This window comes from Fukomys damarensis, unplaced genomic scaffold, assembly GCF_012274545.1.
Source record: "Fukomys damarensis isolate Sample0158 unplaced genomic scaffold, DMR_v1.0_HiC HiC_scaffold_28, whole genome shotgun sequence".
Lineage (NCBI taxonomy): Eukaryota > Metazoa > Chordata > Mammalia > Rodentia > Bathyergidae > Fukomys > Fukomys damarensis.
The window spans coordinates 6662049-6688600 of NW_022900940.1; the positions used below are offsets into that span (position 1 = coordinate 6662049).

General features: G+C 38.8%; 1 protein-coding gene across 8 annotated transcripts in view; it reads right to left on the bottom strand.

Annotated features, from left to right (window-relative positions):
- Positions 1–19938, bottom strand: part of Shq1 (SHQ1, H/ACA ribonucleoprotein assembly factor) — a 242902-nt gene extending 222964 nt beyond the window's left edge. For all 8 annotated transcript variants that reach the window (XR_781350.2, XM_010629972.2, XM_033756886.1 and 5 more), the window contains exons 1-6: positions 19703–19938; positions 15350–15414; positions 13163–13285; positions 12365–12522; positions 6344–6456; positions 533–660 (exon numbers count right to left, since the gene is read on the bottom strand). Coding sequence is in view for 7 of the 8 variants with exons in the window: in XM_010629972.2 (XP_010628274.1) it covers positions 533–660; positions 6344–6456; positions 12365–12522; positions 13163–13285; positions 15350–15414; positions 19703–19845 (730 nt within the window). In the remaining variant the exon portion in view is untranslated. The remainder of the gene's footprint in view (positions 1–532; positions 661–6343; positions 6457–12364; positions 12523–13162; positions 13286–15349; positions 15415–19702) is intronic.
- Between the last annotated feature and the right edge of the window lie 6614 nt (positions 19939–26552).

The following is a 26552-nucleotide window of genomic DNA, read 5'->3' on the forward strand; positions in this document are numbered from 1 at the left end:
AATCATATATATATATATATATATATGTATGTATATCTCCCAAATGATTTAGTATTTTTCAGTCAAGGATGAAGAACTCATTTCCAAAATTAGCAACCCAGTATTATATTTTCACATTGTGAAGCAATTAAAATCATATGCTCAGGCCGGGATTTAACTCAGTGGTGCTGCTGCCTGCCTCACAACTGCAAGGTCCCGAGTTCGAGTCCCAGTACCAAATATATATGTATGTATATCTCCCAAATGATTTAGTATTTTTCAGTCAAGGATGAAGAACTCATTTCCAAAATTAGCAACCCAGTATTATATTTTCACATTGTGAAGCAATTAAAATCATATGCTCAGGCCGGGATTTAACTCAGTGGTGCTGCTGCCTGCCTCACAACTGCAAGGTCCCGAGTTCGAGTCCCAGTACCAAAATAAATAATAAATAAATAAACAAATCATATGCTTAATAATAGGGAAGGCAGTAAGCTTGGTATACCACGAGATTTTAAAATTAAATAAATGAGCTTAATTCTGAGTTTCTTACCTAATACAGCATGAATTTCTTGCTCCTGACTATCTTCAAAGGAGGCCAGCATTTTTGAATATGTATCATTCCACCAAGGACTGTACTTCAAAATCTGTTCAACTGCCTCACCTTCGAAAAAGTCAGCTCTGGAAAAAAAAAAAAATAGTGCATGGACTTGTTGCACTGTATTACTTTGGCTTTCAGTTTTTGAAACTTTTAAATCATCACATTCACACTAAAAATATAGATTATTAATTCAAAGTATATTTCCAGGAAAATCTGAGCACCATATTTACTTTCTTTGTGGTTACTAATCCCCATAAAAGAAGCATCATCTAATGAAAGGGGTATCTGACATTTGTGATCTCTTTAACTCGAGGGGACGCAGACAGACCTGTCTACCCTGAGGTCCCATCCTATAGTTCATGGTGGGCAATGAGTGAGGGGAACCTGAACACACACTGAACTGATACCTGGTACTTGTGTTACATTTGCTAGTACCACCAATTCTGCTAAGGTTACAAATAATGAGAAGATCTTCCAAATCCATCATCGAAGAAAAATAAACATAACCAGGAAATTCAAGATACTGTATCATTGAAAGGAGCTAAAGAAGGCTACACACGGGCGTGCACACACACACACACACACACACACACACACACACACCTCTACCTTTTTTAAACATATACCAATAATTATACTAAGCCAAAAGTTATTTCATTTAACTAAACTAATCTTAAGAGTTTCTTCATTTTAAACTACTGTAAAAGAGAGAACAGAAAAACCAACGTTTTTGAGTTTCACTCTCTCAGTTTTAATACTATCAAACTATACCTCTCAGTCTTGGAGGACAAATATTCAGAAATTTCACTATCTGTGTACAAGATCAGAAATTGGTATTCTTGGAAAAAGAGCATGACGAGGCACAATTTCTAGTAAAAACTTAATTTATACCTCAATTAACAGGAATCTCAATGAACTGGTTGCCTTGACAAACTGAATTTTCTAGCTGAAGCTTTCTGACTTTACTTTCTCTTCTTTCACCTGAAATACTGAAATCTTTTTCAAATTAGAAAAATCAAAGTTAACTTGCTGAGTTCTTTGTTAAAGACACTGCACTGTTTTGCATCCCTTCTACTTTTCTGACTCCTCACACTGCCACCAGGGTGCAAAGAGCTGGTACTATTTTCTCTATTTATAAAATAAATATTTTTAAAATTTTCTATTTTATTAGTACATGTTTACAATACAGAATGATTACATTCAGCATGGAGAGTTGGTACATGTACAGAAACACATCTTAATATTTTTTTCTTCCTCTTCTTCAACCCTCCCTCTCACCTCTGGGTGGTACCTTTAAAATCCTCATTTTAATGTATCTTGGCCAAGTCTTGAGAATCAGGAAGAGGTGTGACCTAGAAGTGGACCCACTTAAGCCTTACTGCAGGATCCAAGCTCTTTTATTTCATTTTCACACTGACTGACTAGTGCTGGAGATGGAACCCGTGGCCTTGTGGCTTATGCTAGGCAACCACTGCATTCCTGAGCTAGATCTCCAGGTACTTTTTATTTTATTTTAGACAGGGTCTCACTAAATTACCCAGCCTTAAACCTCCTGTCTCAGCTTCCTGGGTGGCCAGCTGGGTTAGAGGCATGTGCCACCATATCCAGCTCCAGAATACAAGCTCTTTACACACATATTTCATTTTCATGCATGAGGAAATAAAGTTATTTTAAGCAAACAACTAACACCTTGAAATGGGAATTCTCAATATTCATTTTTGTCAGGTACACAAGGAATACAAGACTAGGATAAAGCAGCTGCTTTATAAACTATAGCGGTATCTTTTTCTTAAAGCAAAGGTAAACTCTCTGAATTGAGTTTCTACTATAGATTTATCCACAAATCACAGCTTTTTGTAGGAAATGAATTTCAAACAGAATAAGCAATGACAGTAAATGGCTAAAATCTAAAAATAAAATCATTCAACATGTCTTGACTTTGTACCATGTCAGGCCCTGGGTACACTGCTGATAAGATGTGGACTGTCCTGGTCCCCACAGAACTTCTAGACCCATGAGAGAGTCAAGTCCTTACATACTGCATCGTGCTATGACACAGCAGTGTAAGATCCCATGGCAAAGCACAACTGGGATGACGACAGGCAAATTTTCATCAATGCCATAGTACAGAACACGGGCAGGAGTGATAAAAGCGAGGCAACAGATTTAGGCAGAGTCCAGACCACAGAACCTTCTATGTCATGCCAAGGAGTGAGAGGCCTATGCTCTAAGCAAAAGAGCACCAAGTATGAATATCAGCCATTATGCTGGTGGCTTTATGGTTGATGGAGTTCAAGAAGTTCAAACTGGCAGGAGAGATGCCAGTTAGGCGGTTAGCCTGACACAAATGAGGGCCAGAAATAGATGGAATGAAAGAAATAATAAAGAGATAAATGGTACAATTTCAGACCAATTCAATGTGTGGGATAGGAAAGAAGTCAAAGGCTGGGGAATTGGTTCAGTGGTTCTGCCACCTGCTTCGCAAGTGCAAAGACCCGAGTTCAATGCCCAGCACCAAAAAACAAAAAACAAAACAAAAAAAAAACAGAAGGAGTCAAAGATGAATCTCTGCATTTAACCTAGGTGACTGGGGTGAAAAATAGGGCACTCAACCAAGTGAGAAAATTCAGGACAACATTAGAGGTAAAATAATGAGTTCAATTTTGGACGTGCTGAAATAGAAGAGCTTGTGGATATGCAGTCACTCTCTAAACCTTCAATCTGCTTTTACTTCACAGTCCTTATCACAACAGAAATATCACCTGTATCCCCTACCAGAACATAAGCCCTATGAGTGTAGATATCCAGATGTACACACTTGGTATCCTGGGTGTCTGAAGCACCACCTAGCACATGGTTCACTCAGACATATACTAGCTAAACAAATAAATGCATAAACTAAAAAATGACTCTATGACATTTCATTCTAATGCTTTTTGCCTATGGTGGGATTTTGACACCTTGAAGCATGTGACCTTCCTCCCAGCCTCCCAATTACTACTTGTGTCTTCAGATCTACTCAAAACATCCAAAAGACTGATCAATATTCCATCTTCTATAATAAATAAATTTAGAATGAAAAATCATCACAATTTAAAACAGCATCCCAAATGGATATGATCATTTTTGTATCTTTCCTTATCTTGCAGAATGTTGCAGTGATGATTAAATTATTTCTCCTAAATAAGCAAAAATTTAGATAAGTAAAAACATAATGCCAGCAATTTTTTTTAAATGAAAGGAAATAAGCCACTGCTCTCAGAAAAACACAAAACCTGGCTATAAACAAAAAGAGAACAATTACAAAAGGATGCTTCCGGATGTTGTCAACATATTTTAGTGTAAAAATGACATCCAAAAGGAATTATAAGTCATAAGAAATGGATAATCAAAACAATAAATGCTTAGGAGTCATCTATTATATGCCTTGTCCTGTGCTGGGCTACAAAACACAGCAAAACAAAATGAAACAAATTACACCACATTTATATTGTTTTACAATAAAGGTTTTCTAAAACAGTAATATCCAAAGTCTGTTACATTTGTAGTCAAATGTATAAATTTTTCTTCACAATCAATTTACCTCACTGTGGTTTGTTTAGGCTGAAATCAAAATTAGTATTCAGTGAGTTGACAAAAATCTGACATGAGATTCATGATTCTTAAAGACAGGTCAAACAACTTAAAAATAGGGGACATATTATACTAGTGTAACAGATATTAGTGCTACATGTGACTATTACATGTATATATGTATAAAATAATAAATGATACAGATTACCTACATGGTAGATTATAAGGAATTTAAAGTGAGCCCTTTTTTCCACTGTGTAAACCACTAAAGAAGCAGTGAGCTAAAGAGCTTTTTATTGAAAACTTTAAAGTACTTTGCGCATCATCTAATACTAATACATTTGGGTGAGTCAATCAGCTAATTATTATGAATAATGAGTAGTGGCCAGGTACAATAGTACATGCCTGTAATCCCAGCTTCTCTGGGGGTTGAAGCAGGAGGATTACAAGTTAAAGGCTCCCCTGAGCAACTTAGTGAGATTTTGCCTTAAAATAATAAAAAATGTTTAAAGGAATGGGGATATAGTTCAATGGGTTCCATAAAAATTACAAATAGCTCAAGTCATTTCTAAAAGAAAAGTCACAAAGAACTTGCTCTCCTGACCTAGATCATGACTAAATGTAAGCCACTCCTGTTAAGAACTACTCCTGCCACAACAGAAAGAACATTTCACACACACTATTAAAAAAAATGAGCTGCTGGATAAAGAAACACAAAAGACAGAAAAAAAGTAAGAGCTGCTTACAGTATCATACTGCCAACTATAAATTTCAATTTCCTAATTCTCTCAGGCCACAGACTTGTTCTTCTAGTTGGAGAAGAGATAGGCAGTTCTTCTAATTAAGCTCCCTCCCACTCAAATTTTCAATGTTGTAAAGCTCATTCTGTTTTCATGCTAGGCAAGAAATTTGCTGACAGTGAAATTTCCACTTTAAATATTCAGCTGATTTTAAATGGGTTTCTTCAAATTACTCTTTAGTGGACCTTTAAAATCACAATTGGATAGATCAAGGTAATTAGAAATGGCAATGTAAATGGAGCTGAATCTCTCAATGTCCTCCAGAATGTAACATATCCCGCTCATACCCAGTTTCCCTTAGGATGTTGAACAGTTCAACCATTTATCATTCACTCCATTTGCACATCACAAGATATATTTCTGCCATTACAATTAGTATCCTACTGTGTCACAGGAGATAGAATGTTAATCACAAGAGCAACAGCAATTAAACTGAAATAGCATACATAAAAAGGAAATACAAAATGACAAGTGGAGAGACTGTTTCAAGGCCTGGCCCGGTCACTTAGTACTAGTGTGACCCTGGTCAAGTCCCTTAAACTCCTTTCATCATCTGTTGTAAAAACTGCATTAACCACAAGAGCGCTCGCTAAGCAAAGAGCACTTGACAAACAGAAGGGGAAGTGATGACGAGAGCTGCACATATAACAGTTTAGAAGCTGTTGGCCCGGAACTTGGGAAGAATAAAAAGTGACATTTACGTAAATATACAACACCCAAACTCCACACACCCTAGGACAGCCAGGTACCACGAGAGGCCAGGTGACAATGTGAAGGGCTGCAGTCACCGCCAGTGAGAGACATCACAATCTCTCAAGTGATCATTAATCAACTAAGATCCGTATGCACAAACAACTCTCACAGAGACACAGTCTGACTAAAGGCACGACTAATGCAAGTGGGAAACACAGAAAACCTCAAAATTAAATATAATCTACCACACAGGAAAATCATTTGAAACAGATTACAGTGATAGTGGCTGACGTGTTAGAAGACCCTGGATCAGCAGAAATGAAGCACATGTAGGTTCAACATCTTAGCTGACTCAGACATCCTCCCTTTTATGCACACCATTAATTACCAAAACATCCTACTTTCTAAAAGTGTGTAATCTCTCAAATTAGTCTTGTTGCTAAGCATGGTGAGAAAAAGCTCAAAAAAGTACATTAGTCGAGTCCTCTACTGCTTGGATGAAACACTGGGAAGCAATATTTGCTAAGATCACAAAGGTATCACACTGGCAAGTTACCTCAAATGCCAACTAAGGTTTTGAGCCATCCCTAATTTCTAAGAACCAAAATGCACATGCCCCGTACAGGTAAAGACACTCAAAACTTTTTTAAACACATGTCAAGTAAATCATTTAATCCTCAAAAAACTCAATACTCACAAATAATAATCAGGATCGAATTTGGCCAGCTCCGCAGCAAGGCGTTTCTGCCTTCGTTCAGCTGCAGGGGTGTCATCTGGATTCTTAATATCAATAACTTCACTCAATTCATCCTAGGAGCACCCAGAAAAGAAAGAATAATTGCTACCTATTTTTGGCATTTAAAACTCAAATGTGGCCAAGAAAAAACAAAAAACAAAGTCAAAGCACATGAAGAACCTAACTGGTCAGTGAAGCACGGTGCCATCTATGACATTCAGATTCAAAGCCAGGAAGTGCTAATTATGTACTATTCCCTAGGCCAGTGGTGGGGAACCTATGGCACACGTGCCGTGCCGCAGCAGGCTGTGTGTGTCACTGAAAACTCTAAAAGGTTCACCATCACTGCCCTAAGCCCTGTCAGCAATCTTCACATACATTATCTCATTTAATCCTTAGAACGAACTAATTAACAACTATGAAGGTTATAAAAGTTTAACATAAAAAGAACAGTGGAATAAACCCCTGCAAGCAAACAAAAACAATTAATTCTCCCTAAAGATCTGAAAGCTAATAGAGGTAGAGCAGTTTAAAGATCACAGATAGACCGTTTCTCCCTACAGTCAAGCTCAGCTGGTTTCAATTACTGTCTAAGACTATAAAGCAAAACCATGCATTCTACATAGTTAGTTTCTGTGGGCAAGTTTGATGCACATAGCTTTCCATTTGAAAATTTCAACTTTACTGTAATTGTCTTTACTAAGATAAACATATATTAACACGTAGCATGTTTTCCAAGCAGAATCCTAAACAGTAGGTGTGTATTAGAAATACTGCCTAATTTGATCCTTATGTATGCTTAGCCTAGGATACCACAGGGTCTTAATTCTTTTGATCAGAACTGTGGAGCACTACTGCTCCCTGTACTCCTTGGCTTTCCTCCCTCAGCTTCAGTTTCCTCACTTGTTAGGAGTGGTTAAAAAGGGAGGGTAGGGCAGGGTTAAGGGGAAAAAATGAGAATCAAGACTTGTCATGTAGAGGTACAAGATCCCAACAATTAATGTAACTGTACTGTATCCCTGAAATGTACCAATAAACTCAATTAAAGCTGGAAAAAAAAAAAAGGGAGGGTAGAAAATTACATGCTCCATTTCACTATTTCACCTGGACCAGACATGAGCCCATAAATAAAGTATAATTAATGAGTCTTGGTAGATAATTTTACCTTTCAGAGAATAAACGGACTCACATAATCACAAGCATAAACCCAGACTTTTAGTATAGCTCCATGTCAGCTAATCTGTCTTGCCTTTCAATCTCATGTCACCCTTCCCCTTCTGACTCCAGTATGCTCAAGCCACATGCCAGATTCCTTTCCAGCCTAGAACACACCAATTCAGTCTCCCATTCTGAGCCTTTCCACTTTACTGTGCAGAACTCAGTGTAAATGGTCTGTCCTCAAAAGGGCCTTCTCTGAGCATTCTAACAAGCAATACCCATCCTTTTCCTTTACCTATCTATCACTCACTACCTGTCACTTATATGTTGTTTGCATGATTGCTGTCTGTTGCCCTGTTAAAATCTCCTTGAGGGCAGGAGTCTGGTCTATTTTCCTTCCACCGCATCCCCAGCACTGAGCCAGTTTTAATACTAAATTGTTAGTCAACAAACAGTACATAAGGGCCTGCTATGGGCTAGACACTGTTCTGGGTGCTGGAGGGACGTAATGAACATATACAAAGGTCCTGCACTTATGGGAAGGAAAACTGACCAATAAAGTAGCTCTACTTTTTGTCCCTTTTCCTCTCTCCTCTGGTCTTGTGACTCTGGGCCTCCACATAGTCATACTACAGGTATAAAATGGCACCAGTGTTCACAGCAGTACAAATCCTGCCCAGGCTTGCTAAACAGAAGTCACAGACAGAAGACCTGCTCACGCTGAACCCTAAAATCAAATAAGCAAACTAAAAGGTAAAGTTAATTTGGAATCTATAAGTCTAAGGCATCACTCAACCAAAGGGAAAGTAGGAGAGGATGAGAATGTTAAACTACAGAAGACTTTTTTTTTAAGGATTTTTTTTTTAAGAATTGCTACTGTCATGAGTCATCTTTGCTCTTTAAAGATGGGCACTGCCAGGTTAAGGTTACGAAGGATTTAAATCAGGCTTATGTATGTTTAGCCACAGATAAAGCAGAGCTAATCCAAACAGAAAATGAAGAACGGTGTGCACATCTGGCCAGTGTGTGTGCTGGAAACAAAGATCTCCCATCCCAGTACGGCTAGGGGAAGGAAAGGGCCAGCAAGCCTGGCATCCCACAGCTGTTGGCAACAGCAGTCACAGGAGCTGGCTGGGTTGGCACCCAGAGACTCTAGGACTGTGGCTGCTGGCAGCCACTGGAGCCAAAGCTTGCTGTGCAGCCCTGACTTTCAGCAGCTAGGGAAGTTTTCCAAAGGCACCCTGCTGGCTGACAGCAATTTCAGAAAGAAAAGAAAACAAGGGGTGTGTCTACATGTGTATGGGGGGGGTTAAAAAATGTTTCTGCAAAAATATTTTTATTTTCTCCTCATAACCAGTATAAAATACAGAAGTTCACAAAACTGCTTAAGAGGCCGGAATGAGAAAAAGTAGGAAAGAGTACATCCCCCATTTTTTATTAGTGTATGTTTGGAATACAAAATAGTTACATTCATTTTGCAGAATTGGTACATGTATATAACATATCCTGATCATCGTAAATCCCTTTACGAGTCAAAATACGTAGGTGTTGGAATTATGGGTGATTTTTTTACTTTCTTTGAATTTATTTTCTTTGTATTTCTTTTATCATCCAAAAAAATAAAACCATTTTTCATTTAAGGTGGGGGTAACGCTGTAAAAGTACTGCTAAATTATGAGTGGGGAATAAAACTTAATGGATTTTTTTTTTTCTCATCCAAAGGCAGAAACTAAACTTGAGAGAAAACATTGCATTAGAGAAAATGGATACACCACCCCTCCCTCATACTGGGGACTGAACCAAGGGCTTTCATACCAAGCCACACCTACATACCATTTTTATTTTTAACCACCTGGTATTACTGCCAGAGTAGTTGTAAATGTGGAAGAACTCTACAAGTATACCAAGTGCATGAGTTTTGTGACAATATCTCATAAAATATACCTATCTTAATACTTTGAAAAGACAGACTACTCTTAATTCTTGGCATCCTGGTTAGCTATGATTTCTCAAAGTGTGGTTATTACCTAGTTTTCAAGGACACATCTCCTTCAAATTTAATTCATGTAAGAAAATACTACTTTATTTAGGAGCTATACACATCCATCGGTTTGTCTCCTGGTCAAATGAGCACATATAACAGTAATGTCATGAAAATACTGCACTGTTGAGCTGAGGAACACAGCATGCTCAGCACAGTACCATCCAAATTCCCAAAGCAAAGTAAGCTTCAGGGTTCGGGTTTAGAAAGGTAGGGCCAGGGGTTTAGCTCAGCGGTGCCACCGCCTGCCTTGCAAGCACAAGGGCCTGCATTCCATTCCCAGTATAGCAAAAAAAAAGAAAGAAAGATAATATGGTATGTACAGTATTTTACTTGGCCCCTAAGAATTCTCAGGTAGTACCCAATACCCAAATACATTACTATTTCTCCAATAAAAATTCTGTATATTAACTCTAAGTGTATAATGAAAACTTAACATCAATTCAGACATGGTTTTGCTACCAGATTAAATATTTTTCAAACTGCCAGTTTGTGGGACTTTTTAGGGGTCCCAGTATTACGGACAAGGGTGATAAGCCTCTACGACTAGCAGTATACTTACTGCATTACAAAGCCCTTAGAGTTCACTCTCATGAACAGCTTTCTCTGTCTTAGGTTGAAAGAATACGCATTCAAATTGTTTAGAAAAGCAATGTTCATTCATTGAAAACAAAAAGACGTTTCCTCTTCTCAGCTGGCTCACAGGAATTTAGGCATCTGATGTATTAGGTAAGCCATTCAAAAAGATACAAAGACTATTTCATGTACATTTGTATTGAAATATCAAATTTATTCTATTAATGTGCACAATTTTTATGTTTTTAAGTGCCATTTTTTAAAAAAAGAATATTTTATAGCAACATTCTTCTAAAATCTATCTAAATTTCTTTTTGTATCTTTCAACAGATACAAGAACTCGACTTAAAAGGCTCAGCCTGTTACTGTGTCAGAAACCCCTCAATAGGCTGTCTTCCCTAAACAGCAGCAGGAAACCATGTGTCAAGCTCCCTGGCCTCGGGAAGCACTGTTAACCTGAATGTACAATCTGTACTCAGCGTGGGTGATATTTACGAGTCTCTATTCATTTCCAGTTCTGGACTGGCAAGCCCCACATGGACAGACACATACCAGCTCTCGGCGAAACAACAGAGATGCATTCACTACAGCCCTGCACAGACAAAACTCACTGTTTTCACTACCTCAGAGTTCACCAGGGAACATAAGCAGGCAGAGTATAATTCAGCAGAAAGATGACAAAGCTTTTGGAAGAAAGTATTTCTCCACCATTATTTGCTCCTAAGTAAATCCCAACTTTGTTCCTTGGCAGACATCTTGAATATATTTTGTGCTTTTGAAAGGTGCGGATCTTTATAGTATTCTATTCCTCACAGTTTTCCCATGGAATATCATTCTAACTTTTCAAAACAAACTTATAAAGTTAGTAAGCAAATTTATCCCCACATTACAAAGAAAAGACAAAAACTTACTTGAGGTAAAATAACTGACATAGTGTCTCATATCTACACAGATGTAGAAGTGGAACCAGAACCTAGGTCCTTTGCCTTTCATGATTCAAATATATGTTCCTTGTTTAGTGACCTATATGTTTAATGACTGTTCACACTTATGATAAAGGCACACTGTTTAGACTTACAAGCCATTGGCTTTTTTTTTGTACAGTTCTGTGTATATTGTTGATAGAGCTTGTGTCTTTTTCTTTATACAGTACACCTTTTTATACAGTATAATGTCACTGATTATTCCATACAGTGTAATACTGTAGTTTTATGTTCTGTATACATTACAGTACTGCATGCAAGAGTTATGCAAATAAAAATAAAGTCATCAGGCCGGGCGTGGTGGTGCACGCCTGTAATCCCAGGAGTCAGGAGACTGAGCAGGAGGATCGCTGTGAGTTCGAGGCCAGCCTGGGCTACATAGTAAATTTCAGGTCAGTCTCAACTACATAGTGAGACCCTGTCTCAAAAAAAAAAAAAAAAAAAGGCAAAGTCATCCAGTTGGAGTTTCCTTTGACCATTTCTTTGTTCTGAACATTATAATAATATATTATTAACAATTCCTTGTTTAGCAACCTAGTCGCAGAGCTTGGTCATTAAAAGAGGAACATCTGTATGTCTACTACAGATTATATATCTCTAACTGGAAAATCTAACCTCCAAAATGTTCCAAAGTTTGAAATATTCCTGAGCAGCATTCAAAATGAGACCTTCATTTGGTCTTCATTAAGAATAAACAGACCATGCATGGGCCAGGGATTTAGCTCAGTGGTGCCACTGCCTGCCTCAAAAGTGCAAAGTCCTGAGTTCAATACCTGGTACCAAAAGATAAATAAATAAATAATAAACAGACCTACTGTACATTAAGATCTGAAAAATTTGAAAAAACACACAATTTCAATCTCACTAGAAAATCCTGTCTCATTTATATGCAAAACAGAAGAGGTAAGTACATGAACTCCATTTTTCATAAATATGGAACATAAAGACTTCCAGAAAGCACAAGGAGAGAGGGTCTTGCTTTATATTTCAGCAACTTCAGATTTAGAGTGCTGATGGAAGGGGGAAAGACAACATCAGAGCAAGTGTAAGAACAATGAGTCTAAGCAGAACAGCCAATAATATAGACAGGGATGGGTATATGCAAGGAGCAGTGCTATACACTCTAAATATGTCACCCTTTGTACTTTTCATGAAAAACCACCCAGTAAAAGCAAAATTAAAACCAAAATAAAGACCCAAGCTCTTTCAGAAAAGACAATCTACCTGCAATCGCTGAACCACTCCTGACCGCAAGTTTCCAAATCCATAGCGGCACTGTGGATGCAAAGTACTTTCAGATACCTCTTCGTAGGGAGTCTGTTCAATCTCCCAGTCAAACTCTTCGTCATCATGTTCTACTTCCTCAGAATCTTCAGAAGCACCTAAGTATGTTAAAATATTTTCTTTTTTAAAAAGACCTGAATTTCCTAGTTACAGATAAGGGAAGAACAAGTACTATAGGAAAAAAGCACTGAAGACACACACAGGAATATTCACAGATCGATTTTCATAGCAGTCAACAAGTGGAACTAACTCAAACGCTCAGCAGCAGCAAGAAATGTAAAGAACTGCAGTGTATTCACAAATGGAATGATCTATCGTAGTGGGAGCAGATGGGTTTCTAGAGGAGTGGTGACCTTAAAAGGCAAAGAGGGCAAAATAACTAGGAAAGACACAAGTGGGATCCAAGGTAATGGAAATAAACATTCGGTTCGCGACCTAATTCGCACTCGTGTTATATAACTCTTTGAATTGTACACTCCTGATCTAAGTACAAAAAACTAATATTTTGCCAAAGACAAAACAGTTTTAATCAGCCCAAAAATGTGGCTGATCCACTGGCTCATCAGGGCTATTGATGTCTTTTAATTATTAACAACAAATGAGCAATCTTCACATCTTATCTTGTCACCTACTGTATTCTTCAGGGTCCTATCCACCGAATCTCTTTCCTTTGAAACACACAGCATTCCAAGTAATTTTATTTGTATTTGTATTTCCTCCTAACCACAATAAACATACCCATTTCTTCCACAAGTGGTTTAGCTGTCCTGGATTTTCTTGGTGCCAGAAGAGCAGTTAACATGTTCAGCCCTTCAAAATGCTGGCCAGGAGTTTCTTTGGGCAGTCGAATGGTAAAAATTCCTTAAAGATAAGTTTCATTTATGTTTAGATACATAAAAAATACTCAAAGGCTTCACAAATACAGCCAACAAATATATGTTGGCAATATATAATTCCATGTCAGAGGGCTCTGAAATTATGCCCTTATTACAGATTAGGTAGATTTAAATCAAGATAGGAAAAGGCATAAGCAGAGCTTTCAGAAGCTGTTCCTTCTAAGAAATTAACCCACTCGAGATACAGAATGCTTTAGTGTTACCTAGTATCACCTTAACCCACTGATAATATTTTTTTAATCTTTATTAAGTTTATTGATACATTGAGGTATACAATACAGTTACATTCATCATTGGGATCTTGTACCTTTATTTAATGTATCTGGGTTCTTATTTTTCCCATTCCCCAGCCCTCCCTCCTCTCTACTGTTTACAAAGATATTGTTTCCATGTTTTTCCTTTTCACATATTTTTTCTTTTCCCTTTTTACCTTTCCCCTACCCCTCCCACTTCCTCTACTCTTTTAGACCTTTTCTTCCCATTACACAATTCAACACCCATTCATGATTAAAAAAAAAAAAAACCCTGAAGAAAATTGGAATGGATGGTCTTTATCGCAACTTCATAAAAGCTATCTATGAAGAACCTACAGCCAACATCATACTAAATGGTCAAAAACTGAAAACCTTCATACTTAAATCAGGAACAAGACAAGGATATCCACTATCACTACTCTTGTTCAATATAGTTTTGGAAACATTAGCCATAGCAATGAGACAAGAGAAAAAAATAAAAACAATACAGACAGGAAAGGAAGAAGTTAAATTGTCATTAATTGCTGATGATGTGATACCCTACCAATATTAAAATCCAAGTCAAAACATCTAAAATTCAATGGCCTGAAAAGATAAGAGCTTATAATTGGCCAACAGTAACATATCTATTTCTAAAATATATTTCTGGACTTGAGGGAAAATTGGGATAGCTAACCCAGTAGAGCATAGCAGGAGTTTTAAACATACACAAAATATTGAGTAATTATGGACTACTAGAGGTTTTTTGATGTCTCAAGAGATAATCTCCCTTTAATCTGTATATAGCAGCCTGCAATTCTATCTGTACACATCTCTTCCTGCCTTCACTGGTCGATCAGCCTTATCTAGACTCCTACAGACTCACTACAGTATTTACTACTCTTATACATTTTAAATGCTAACTCTTCCATGCACTGATCTGCATCCCAATATATCACATATGAAACTCAACCCAAATATTTACTTATGCATAACCCCCCAAACTTCACGTACTTTCAAAATTTAATAATTTTATTTCACTATGTGATATATGTGTAATTAAGAGCATTATGTACTATAGTTAGGATGGTAGTCTCCTTATACTCCATTATCATATCTATTACTCTGCATTTGAGTGAAAACTGTTACCACTGAACTCTTTTATCCCACTCTCTCTCCCTTATCCTAGTTCACTGGGGTCAATAAATGGTCACTGAATAAATTACACAAGAATACACAAGGCACTCTTATTCCAGATCTACAGATAGAAGGAAAAACAGTGGCTTCTAGAAATGGAAAACAGTTTCATGGCTAGCTAAAATGAAGGACTTATCAATCATGTGAAAAAATTTCAATTAGCCTTTAAATGTCACCATGGATAGCTTCTCTCTCCTCTAGCTGTTATTAAAATTCAAGTTTAAAATTGTACAAGATTTCATTCAAAAGCTTATAAATCATCCACATGTTCTATAATCAATCATCTTACATGTTCTAATTTTTACTTTGAAACATCTAGTGAATGCAGGGGAAGTACTTCTAAAAACTGGAACCAAAGTATTTAATTCAACCTTACTTTGAAGGACATTGTGAAATACTTCAAAGGACTGAGGAAATCATAATTGTCCCAAAAATCCATGGATAACAGGCACCGGACTTTTAAAAAAGGGTGACAGAGCAGACTGCAATTGCAAGACATCTAAAAGTCCTCCTAATTTTATATCTTGAAAAACTTTTATGTAGATACTCTAACCTGAACAATCCAAGGAAAAGACTAACAAAAATTCTAAAGATGGTACCTTTATCTGCATCATAGGACCCCTGCTCACTTCCATTTTCTAAAATTCTTCCAGGAAGGGTTAACCTGAAAATTGAACAAGGTCTCATGAAATACTTAAAGTACAACATAACATAAATAGGCACCAATACATGTACTCATTGAACTTTATCAGTCATTCTATAAGGGATGCCTTAAAGAATAAGATCACGTCATTTGTATGAAAGGGGATGAAACTGTGGATCATCGTGGTAAGCAAACTAAGCCACACTCAAAAAGACAAGCAGCACATGTTTTCCCTCATAAATAGAATGGTGGGGAGGAAAATAAAAGCAGAAGCAAGACTTAGAAAAGAGGAACGGGGTCAAGGGAAGGGGAGAAGGAAAGGCAGCATAATGGAGAGAGGATATGATAAAAGTATGCTATACACATGTACAAAAATGTCCCAATGAAACCAATTCTGTGTAATGTGTGCTAATAAAAAAGTTTCAAAGATTAAAAGAGGAAATTTTCTAACATTTCTTTATGATAAAAGAAATTATTCTTTTCTCAACTAAGAAAGTAAAAATTAGAGATGACAATTTCTATTTGAGTAGCCCAGTCACCAACAGAGAATGAAGAAAAGCCATAATAAATATAATCACTACTATTATAGTGCTTCCCCTTTTAATGAATAGAATTATTTATATACCTAGTTCCTCCATAGCAGGTACTCAATAAAAGTATATTAATTGGCATCTAAAAAGAGAGTTAGAAAATGGTAACAATAAATAAAGCCAACTGCTTATATAAGGCAAATTACTACTTTAAAAGAAAGCAAAAAGCAAGAGTTTTTAATCAAATCTCATTATTATTACATAGGGATTTTCCCCTCCTTCATATTTAAGGAAATGAACTGATTTCCCCACCTTCACTTATACTCTGATTCAGTAAATCTTCCACTGAGGCCCCCAAAGAATTTTTCCAAAACAGCACTCTACTGCCACTCTTCTATTTGAGAAATTCTCTCAGCCCCCTGGCAGTAACAAAATAATTTAAACTCATCAGTATGGGAGATCAGGTCCATTCCATACCATTCCAAACTTAAAACTGAGCCTCTTTTCCTTCCATGCCTCACCTCCTTGCTTTCCACTAAATACAATTAAAAACCAAAGACCTAGCAGATCCCAAAAGACCTGGCTGTGAGTGTGATCTGGCTGTGACACCTGTCACCTCATTGACCATCAGGGATGATTTGGCTGATGTGACTGGCTATGTGGGTATCCCCTTCTCCCTCACCACTCCATGTGTGTCCTTCCACTTGTTCTATGATGGCCACCACCCCACAGAGGAGGACCGTTTCCTCAGTCAAGTGTATCAGGTATACTGGTAGCTGCGCTCCCCTGTTAGAACCTCCACACAAGATCTCAAAAGACCAGGTCTTCAGAACTCAGTTGCCTTTGATTAAACTATGATACATTTTTAAGAACCAAGCACCATTCTAAGCTCAGAATAAGGAATCAGTTTATATATAAATTAGTTTGTTATAATAGCTACAAATACTAACTTTATTGTCAGAATCTGGATTGTCTTAACTCTGCCATTTACCAGCTATGTAACTTCCCTTACATAGTAATCATGCCAGGGATTTAGCTCAGTGGTGTCGCCATCTGCCTTGCAAGCACAAGGTCCCAAGTTTGATCTCCAGTACCAAAAAACACAAAGGAATCACAATACCCCATTTTAAAAAGAGGGGAAATAACAGTACCTATCAGACAGTTACTATGAGAATAAAAGAATGCAGACTTAGAGAAAGCATTCAGAAAATGTAAACTATTGTTACTCCCTTCTCCTAAACTCTTTGCAGATATAGAGCTAAATTCTTACTGTATAAGAGTAAAGTCATAGTTGGGCATGGTGGTGCACACCTGCAATCTGGGAAGTTGAGGCAAGGGGATCACAAATTCAAGTCCAGCCTGGGCAACTGAGTAACTTAGTAAGACCCTATCTGAAAATAAAAAATAAAAAGTGTTGGAGATATAGCTCAATGTGAAGGCCTCGAGTTCAATCCCCCCGGAAAGAAATTAAAACAAAACAAAAAAAGAAAAGAGAAAGAAATCAATCGATCAATCATGTTTAGAGATCTGCCTTCCCAGAGAGATCCTCAACTCAAGAAGAGGGTCCAGATTTTATTTATCTTTGGAATACTGTAGCAAATTGTATTTTCAAAGATTGTTATCTCATATCATTAATGGATGGGTGTTTCCTCCCCTTAAAATTCAGCCAGGTTCTGGGGCTGTTTTGATTAATGTGATAAAGCAGAAATAATATTTTCTGCTTTCTGTAGTTTAGGTCATAAACGGTGACAGCTTCTACCTTGTTTGCTAAAATACTTGCTCTTGAAAACTCCAGCCACTATGTTGTCTCTCTAACTTAGCGTAAAGACACAAAGCAGACCTTGTAAGAAACCTACATAGGGCCAGGCACAGTGGCATGTACCTACTAGGTGTCTCACCTACTAGGAAAGCTGAGGCAGGAAGATCACCTGAGCCCACAAGCTCAAGATCAGCCTGGTCATCACAGTAAGACCCTTCCTAGGTAGGTCCTCGGACCACATGAACAAAGATGTCCAACCAGCTACTTCAGTCTTTATTGTATATTCCAGTACATTCACAGTAGCTTTAGAAACTTTAAGCCACAACAGCCCAGGAATTTGCCTGCTCTTACCAAATTCCTTGTCCACAAAAGCCAAGGGAGATAACAAAATGACTGTTGCTGTTTTACATCATTAACTTTGATTGGTTATTCAGCAACAGATAACTGGTACTGTGAGCCCTCAATAAATAATAGTGCTATAGTCCTCCCTTATTCACCATTTCACTTTCCATTTTAGTTACCTACCCAAGGTCCAAAAAGTACATTACAAGTACGATTTTTTTGAAAGAAAAGGAGACTACATTCACAGAACTTTTAGCACAGTGCATTGTTGTAACTTTTCTATTTTATTGTTGTCAATTTTTACTATGCCTAATTTATAAACTAAACTTCACCTTAGGTGTGCAGGCATAGAAGAAATACAGCGTATTCAGGGTTCAGGGATATCTCTGGTTTTAGGTAACCAATTACAATGGTGGCGAACATATGGCACAGGTGACACAGTGGGATGTTTCTATCATTGAAAGCTCTAAAAGGTTCCTCATCACTGCACTAGGGGATAGGTCTTGGAACATATTCCACATAGATGAGGGTAGATTACTATATGTGCAAGTTGGTGGATTAAGTTACGGTCCAACAGTGGTTCAGACACAGTGAAGAAATCAGCTTGACTGAAGAATGTTTATTTTACAAAAGTACTGTACAAAACTTAGTCAGGGGACCAAGAAATGAAAGCAGCAGGGAAAAGAGGAGGGGTAGGGGATTTAAAAAAAGAATTAAGATATGGTACGTACATGTACCAACTCCTCACGATAAATGTAATCATTATGCTCAGCAAACATGTGCTAATAAAAATGTTAAAAGTACTTAGACAAGAGCGGTAAGCTAGTAGTACTCCTGAGAAAAATAAGGAGAATAGGTTTTTTTACTTAGGGAAGAACAAGGGGTTAGCAATGCTTTAGGAAGAATAACCTAGCAAAGACCCCTGTAGAACGGGGCTAAGAGTAGCGCCCATCTCCAGAGATGGCTGTCAAACTTAAATAACAGGAGCACATACAGCACTTTCAGGATGCTTACTTGCCCACCACACTGAAGGTGACTGGCGTTGGTTGCTGCTATGTACTGTACTTACGGTTCTGCAAGGAGAAAAGTCTGAAGAGACAAGTGCTCTCCACTCTCACGGAAACTTGCAGAAGCAGTGAAGCTCAACCAAACCGTGGAGTAGGACACACGGGAAGGCAGAACACACCAAGGGGATCAGGAAGGGATGACAGTTTCAGGAAGCGGGGCGCACACAGCTAAGAGACTGACAAACAGAAGGTGGACGTGGATTGAGAAGGAAGTCATCCCAGAGATCGGCGCGAGCGGTCCTCCCGGAGAGGAGAAGCTGGGAGCGCGAACGCAGACCGGTAGAAAAAAACCAAGTAATCAGGAAAGATCGAGACCAAGGGCGACGGGACAGAAAGTGCAAACGTGACACGGTCTAGACGTCACGTCGCAAAGTGGTCAGGAAAGCTCTTCAACCTGGGGCTCAAGGTTTCAGAAGAGAAAAAGCTTCTGCGACAGGCAAAGCGCACGCCTGGCGAGATCACTTCCTCGCCACCCAAAGAAGCCGCGGAAACCTCCGTTAGATCGAGAACTACTCCCTCACTCTCACATCTTTCCTCAATTAGCATGAACGAACTAATGAATGATTCCCCCTCCCCGAGACACCTCTAGCCGCTGGACGCCAGGAACTCGCCTGAGAAAGTACGGCTTCGCGTAGAACTTGAAGTCGACCCCCTCGAAGTAGACGTCGAACTCCGAGACCCGGGCGTAGGGCAAGCGGATGGCAATGGTCAGGAAGTCGGAGTCCTGACTTAGGTCGAACGCTGGGGTCAGCATCGCGGTGCGGGACGAAAATGTCTCCGCGGTCCAAACTCTCCGAGAAAAGCCCAAGCGCACGCAACAGCGTGGACCCCGCCGGCGCTTCCGGCTCAAAGCGGAAATGCTCTGGAGTGAGGCATTGAGGCAGGAAGTCCCGCCCATGCCGATCTCCATGGAGACTGGACGCGTTTAAGGGAGAAGCGAAGCTTTCAGAGAGTGAGAGTGTAACGAGGGTTGCCTGCCTGGCCAAACAAGTTTAACCGAGAAGTATTGGAGGAAGCAGAACAAAATTTCACCTTACACACAGAAAACGTCTGTAGAGGTTCTTAGAGGTGATTTTAACAAGATTGAAATTGCAGTTAGTCAAATGAGGTTGGATCCCTTCTCAGCCATTTCCTTTAGGAAAGTTTCAAAACATCTCTGTGCTTCCGAAATCTCCTCTATAAAATAATCTCCTAATAATAAGCTAGGTTCGTAGAGCTGCTATAAGGATAACAAGAAATCATGCACGTGTTGCTCTAACAACGTACCTGGCAAGCGGTCAGCTCTGCTCTCTGCGTTGGAGCAGGTACGCAATAGCCACATCCACATCCCTCCTGCGGCGTCCACTTTACGTGCTCCCCCTTCTCTCCGATTCTTAACTCCTTATTTAAATAGAGTTCTCTCATTAACAGAGCCCGTATCCACTAGTCGCATCTAATGCGCCCTACAAACACCAAAGAAAAATGGTTGTAGTGTAATGGACAGACAGTATGTTTTGTAATCGTGAATTTTACAGTGCTCAAAACCCAGACCATTTGGCTCTTAAACTGTCAGTGCCTACTCTGATAAATTTCGGTCCCTCTGTATTCCGTTTCTTTTCTTTTGCTTTTCTCTCTCTCTCATTTCCCTGATATTAAATATCACTGGGACAAGGTTGAACCTCATCTCCTAAGTCAATAAAGACAACTAGATAATTTCAAAAGCTCCTTTATGATTTTAAGGAAAGTCTTGAAACCTAATTAAGGTTCAGATTAAAATATTAACAGATGCTGACATTCACTCACTATGTACCAGAACTGCAGAAAGCCCTTTATACAATCTCATTTTCTCTTCCTGCAGCTCTGTGAAGAAGGTTTTAGATATTCCCTTCACTTGCACAGGACTGCAGAGTTCATAAGCAGTTTTGTGAGAACTGAAATACAATTAAGTACCGCTTGTGTGCCTAGGCTCTAAACCACTACAGAGCCGATTCCCTAGAAACCACTATAGTCGACTCCCTCTAATAGAACCACCTGCCCCTTTGTTTCACAATCCAAGGCCACCTGCCTGACTTAGACCACAATGATCCTTACAAATAACAGGCACTCAATATTGACGAGGAAATTGATGTCAACCTGGAATCAGTAAAGCCCTTAAAGGTCCCTTGAGATAAGCCTTTGGTTACATTATCCCAATTAGCATCTCTAGAAAGGGTCTTTACCCTACCAGAGGACCTCATTCCTGTGCGTCACAAGCATTAATATTTTTAAATTATCAATGCCAGAGAATTAAATGAAATAAGCTATGCTATCCACAAGGAGCTTCCAATTAAAAGTACTTTATAAAGGAGAGCTGCGGTCTTCCAGGGTACTTTATTATGTGTTTATTTAGCAACGTAACTGCAACACAGAAAAACTGATGATATGGTACAGGGCATGGGGCTGCTATTATTTACAGAGAGTATAAGTTATACCTGCTATTAACAAAATATGGGTCGTTGCAACCGTAAAATGGGGTTTTGTTGTTTCGGGGGAAAGTTTTTAGTTCCTTTTATTTTTGTAAGTAATATTGATCTACTTTTGCATTTTTAAGTAGTGGCAAATTATACAAACTATAAATTCATTCACCTTTTCAAAACATAAAGTTTCATCTGACTGCTATACAACTTTGCTTCCCTCTCTTTCCCAAAGACAATCCTTCTAGCTATCCTTGGAGATATACATTTTTATATGCATTTCTATGTACTCTGTAACTTTAAATGTTAAAACTCACTTTATGTGGGGCACATTACCACACTACAAATGTATTTCTGCAGTATGCCTTTTTTCACTTTGGTACTTTCTGAGACATAGCTGCACAGAATCAGATCAAATTAAGTTCCTCTTTCTGGATACAAGCATTAATTCAGAATAAAGTCATTATCATTGGCATTTAATGTTAATTCTGATTTAAAGCAGGAAAGCGGGAGTTGAATTTTTCATAACTTTTGAGCCACTCAAAGAGTACAGTGTTAATTTTTCTTTTTCCATTTCCTTAAATTTACTTTAGGGTGGCCTTTCACTCTTAAAAATAGTTTTTCCCTTGGCCACGTTATTGAGGATATAGTATATATCCTGCTATTTTTATTACACCAAATTGGTCCCTCTTGTGATTTAACAAACCTGGTTGTTGTCTAAAGAGTATGGGGAAGTGGGAGGGGAAGGGGAAAGGAAAGAAGGGAAAAGAAAAAATATGAAAAAGGAAAAATATGGAGACAAAGTCTTCATAATGTAGGGAAGGATAGAGGGAGTGAAGGGTAGGCAGGGGAATAGGGAAAAGATAAGAACCAAGATACATCATGTAAAGATACAAGATCCCAATGATGAATGTAACTGTACTGTATACCTAAAATGTACCAGTAAGTTTAGTGGAAAGAAAAGAATAAGTCCAAAATGGAAAAAAAATCGGTTGTTATCCATAAGGTTCGAAATTAAGTGGTAAGAATACTTTCTAAATAATTTTAATTTAAACTTCCTTAGCAAGCTTCTAGTGTTAGTCTTTTGACAGTGAGATACTCCTTGTTTCCAGAAGGTGGCATGCCACTGGGCAGCCGAGATAATCCTCTCAACAGTTTTAACCTGGAATTTTTAAACTGAAAAATACTGTCCTGAATAAGCTGTTTACAGCTCTACTCCATTCTCTGAGCCATTTGGGGGGGGAGGGCGGTGATGGACTCATATAGAACTTGCAAATTACACATTAAGCTCTATTTTTATTTCAGTAGACAACTTTTCAGGTTCTTACTCAAAGATGTGAAAAAGTTTATACAAAAATGCTGCCATACTCTATAGCTTACTTTTTGCCTTTGTTATGATGTTTCAAGCTGAGGATTTAGCTCAGTGGGGCTAACCTGGCTCCCGAGTGCAAGGTCCTGAGTTTGATCCCCAGTACTGATATGTGTGTGTGTGTGTGTGTTTATTTAATCATAAATGTACCTTTGTTACTTATTATTATTGTAAGTCAAAAACAAAACTGAAGAAATTGATGTTTCATTTTGAAGAGAAAAAAATGAAACTAATACTGGAATCAAACATAAATCGCAAAACTAAAATAACACAGAAAAGTTAGACAGTAAACCAGATCACATATTTTGAATGTATCTACATCTAGATGTCTTGTTGTATAATATCAGTAAATACAAAGGGATGAGATAGCTTGAGTTTATTCCAAGCTATAAGCTACTTATAACAGGACTTGGGTGAATTCAGGAATAGCCAATGGACAAATGCAGAACTGTTGAAGAGGTTTAAGGAAAGGTCCAAACAACATGTAGACTGCACTGGCCAAAAGTCTGACGCTGGTGATAATCTGCAGTGACTTTCAAAGCATCGTATTCTTGACTATGCTTGTACAAACCTTTCCTTGTCATTAATTCCTAGTGCAATGACTATTAACAAATTGTATTAGGTAATATAACTAATCCAGATTATTTAAAGCAATGGTCTCCAACCTTTCTGGCACCAAGGACTGGTGTCTTAGAAGACAGTTTTTCCATGGCTCAGGGCAGGGGGTCTCAGGATGATTCAAGCACATTACATTTATTGTGCACAGCTGGGGATTTGGCTCAGTGGTTCTGCTGCCTGCCTTGCAAGCGCGAGGTCCCGAGTTCGATCCCCAGTACCAAAAACACAAAAATATTTATCATGCACGTCTAACATACAGTGAAATGATTATACAATTTACCATAATGTAGAATTATTAGAAGCCCTGAGCTTGTTCTCCTGAAACTGGATTGTCCCTTCAGGGGTGGTGGAGATAGTGACACCCAAACTGTGCTGCTTACATCCAGCCTACTCCCTAATCTTGTCTTGGTTACCACCACTGCAGAAAACCTGACTTCACGAAGATGCTGGACATGGAAGCAGGCTTTTAGGGCTTTAGGAGCAATCTCAGGATATTCCACCTTGACTTTAGTTCAGAAGATATGGAGATTGACTTGTCTTGTCTCAAACATAATTCGAAGGCCACTGACATTGATGATATCCAGCAGTCTGTCTGCTTCCAGGATGGACAAAGTTAATTCATCTGGCTTATTCATAATAGGCTCACAGATCCCTTCCTTCCCAGTTCAGGGGTCTGTTGTGGTTGGGAATTAATGTGCAAAGTCTTTTGAACGCTGAGACAGATGATCGTGTACCAACTGAAAGAGTGAAGGTCCTGGCTCAGTCTCTTTCAAAATCCCTGCTAGCATGTGAAATATGTCAAAAGTTGAGATGTTCACTTCCCATCCCCATAACTCCTGTCCACTTTACTGTCGACTTGAACACAGTTGTCATTCTCCCCAAAGTGACAGACTCGGTTTGTTGAGCAGGTTGAATGTCACATGAGTAAGCAAGTTTTGAGACCCATTCATTATCACTGAAATGGGCTACCAGTGGTGACTGTTTTTCCAAAAGAAACCTCTGGCATGTCATAACTTTAAAAATTCTGGGCAGTGATCTACCTTTAGAAAGCATCTCGGGGTGGAGGATTTAGCTCAGTGGCACATACCTACCTTGCAAATGCAAGTTCCAGAGTTCGATCCCCAATACCAAAAAAAAAAAAAAGAAAAAGAAAAAGAAAAAGAAAGCAAGCCATCTCCCCTGTATAAGAGAGACGTGCTCTGCATCCGTGTCACCACAGAGTTACATGAACAGACATGAGTTACATGAATGAGTTCAAGACCAGCCCGAACTACACAGCAAAACCCTGTCTGAAAAACAAAACAAAAAACAAAAAACAAAAACCTCATGGGCTTCCTTTCTTGATGCTCTGGGAAGAAGAAGAGAAAATAATGATAATAAATGATGGGAAATGTTAACTTCAAAATGTAATTTCAAGAAATTTGGATTTAATTATGAAAGTAAAATAAGAATTAGTAGTCATAGCAGCTAAATACTATTTCCAAAGATATCTCCCACCATGTACCAATCCTCCCAAAAATCATGCCCTGGTGTGTTACCTCCCATAATGCACCCCGGTTGACCTGCAACAGAAGCAACATTACCTGGTTCCTAAGTTCCACATCATAAAAGACTGCAGCTTTCACTCTGACCCCTCGGAGCATGTGCTCAGTGGGAAGCATAACACTGCATAAAAAATCCAGCCACCTAAGGTCACCATCCTGTGGGATCCCAGCCCAGGCACACAGAGAGGCAGGGCAGCCACCCCAGCCCAGGTGTTGTTCACATGAGTGAGGAGCACATTTTGGACATTCAGGCCCCAGCAGATGCTGTTTGGAGAACAGAGGACAAAAAAACAAAACAGTCTCCAGACTATGGCCCCACCCCAGTCATCTGAGAAAGTTTCAGTTCTATCAGGTAAGAGACATCCATGTCCTTCACCCAGCCTCCTGAGCCTGCCCTAATTCCTATTCCCAAAATTGGGAGCATAACCAAATGGTTGTTGCTTTAAATCAGTAGATGTGGGGCGAGTTTATATTACAGAAATTGATAAATCAAATTGTGGTTAAAAATAACAAAGATCATACAACTTGTCAGAGATCTAGAGATAGAGAACTGCTTGAGGTTGGAACAATTAGAAAAATATTATTTCTGATAAGGGGCTTGAACAAAATATTATTTCTGGGGCTTGAACAAAAGCTCAGGGGAGGAAAAGTGAGATAAATGGAAGGGATCAGAGTCACCTTATTTAATGTGGAGGCACCAAGGCCTGAGGCGACTGCACTGGAAAGGAGTCTGGTGTAAATTGTTCAGGGTGGTTGGCACCAAGGAAAATCCTACAGCTGAGCAGGACTGTGAAAAACATCTAGCACAGCCCACTTTCCCCTCCACAGGTAAGGAAACTGAAAGGTAGAGGAATGATTTGACTTGGCAGGCTGATGCGGCTGGCTGGTGGTAGACAGGAATCCTTAAGGCTTGGCCCCCTACTCTCTTTCCTGTAGGAAACCACAGATGGTAAGTGGGGCAGGGTCATTGTTTTGTCTCTAAATCAAAACAGGCTTTATCCTCCAGCACCAGAAATCCTGTGCACAGCTGTCCTACATGCCTGTAAATTCATGACAGTGTTTTGTACTTCATTTAACTAGGGGTTCAAGCCAGTCCTTTACACTGAGCTACATCTCCAGCAGCCCCCCACCCACCCTTTCAATGTTATGTTTTCTTTTGAGAAAAATGTGCAGGACATCATCACTAAGCTGCCTGGGGTTGAGGCTAAACTTCAGTTCCCCTGACTCATCTTCACAGAGTGCTGGGTTGATAAGGTGTGATGGTGATGTTTAAAGCCAACTTCTCTAATTTTGTAACTACAAAGTCTCACAAAAGCTATCTCCAAACTAAAGATCATGAAACCATGTACTTCTACTGTCTTGCAGTTCTCTTATACTTTTCGTTTGCATTTAACTTTTTATTCTATTTGAATGTGTTTTGTTTCGGGGGTTCCCCCCTCCTGGTGCTAGGGATTGAACCCAGGGATCTGTGCCTGTTAGGCAAGTGCTCTGCCACAGA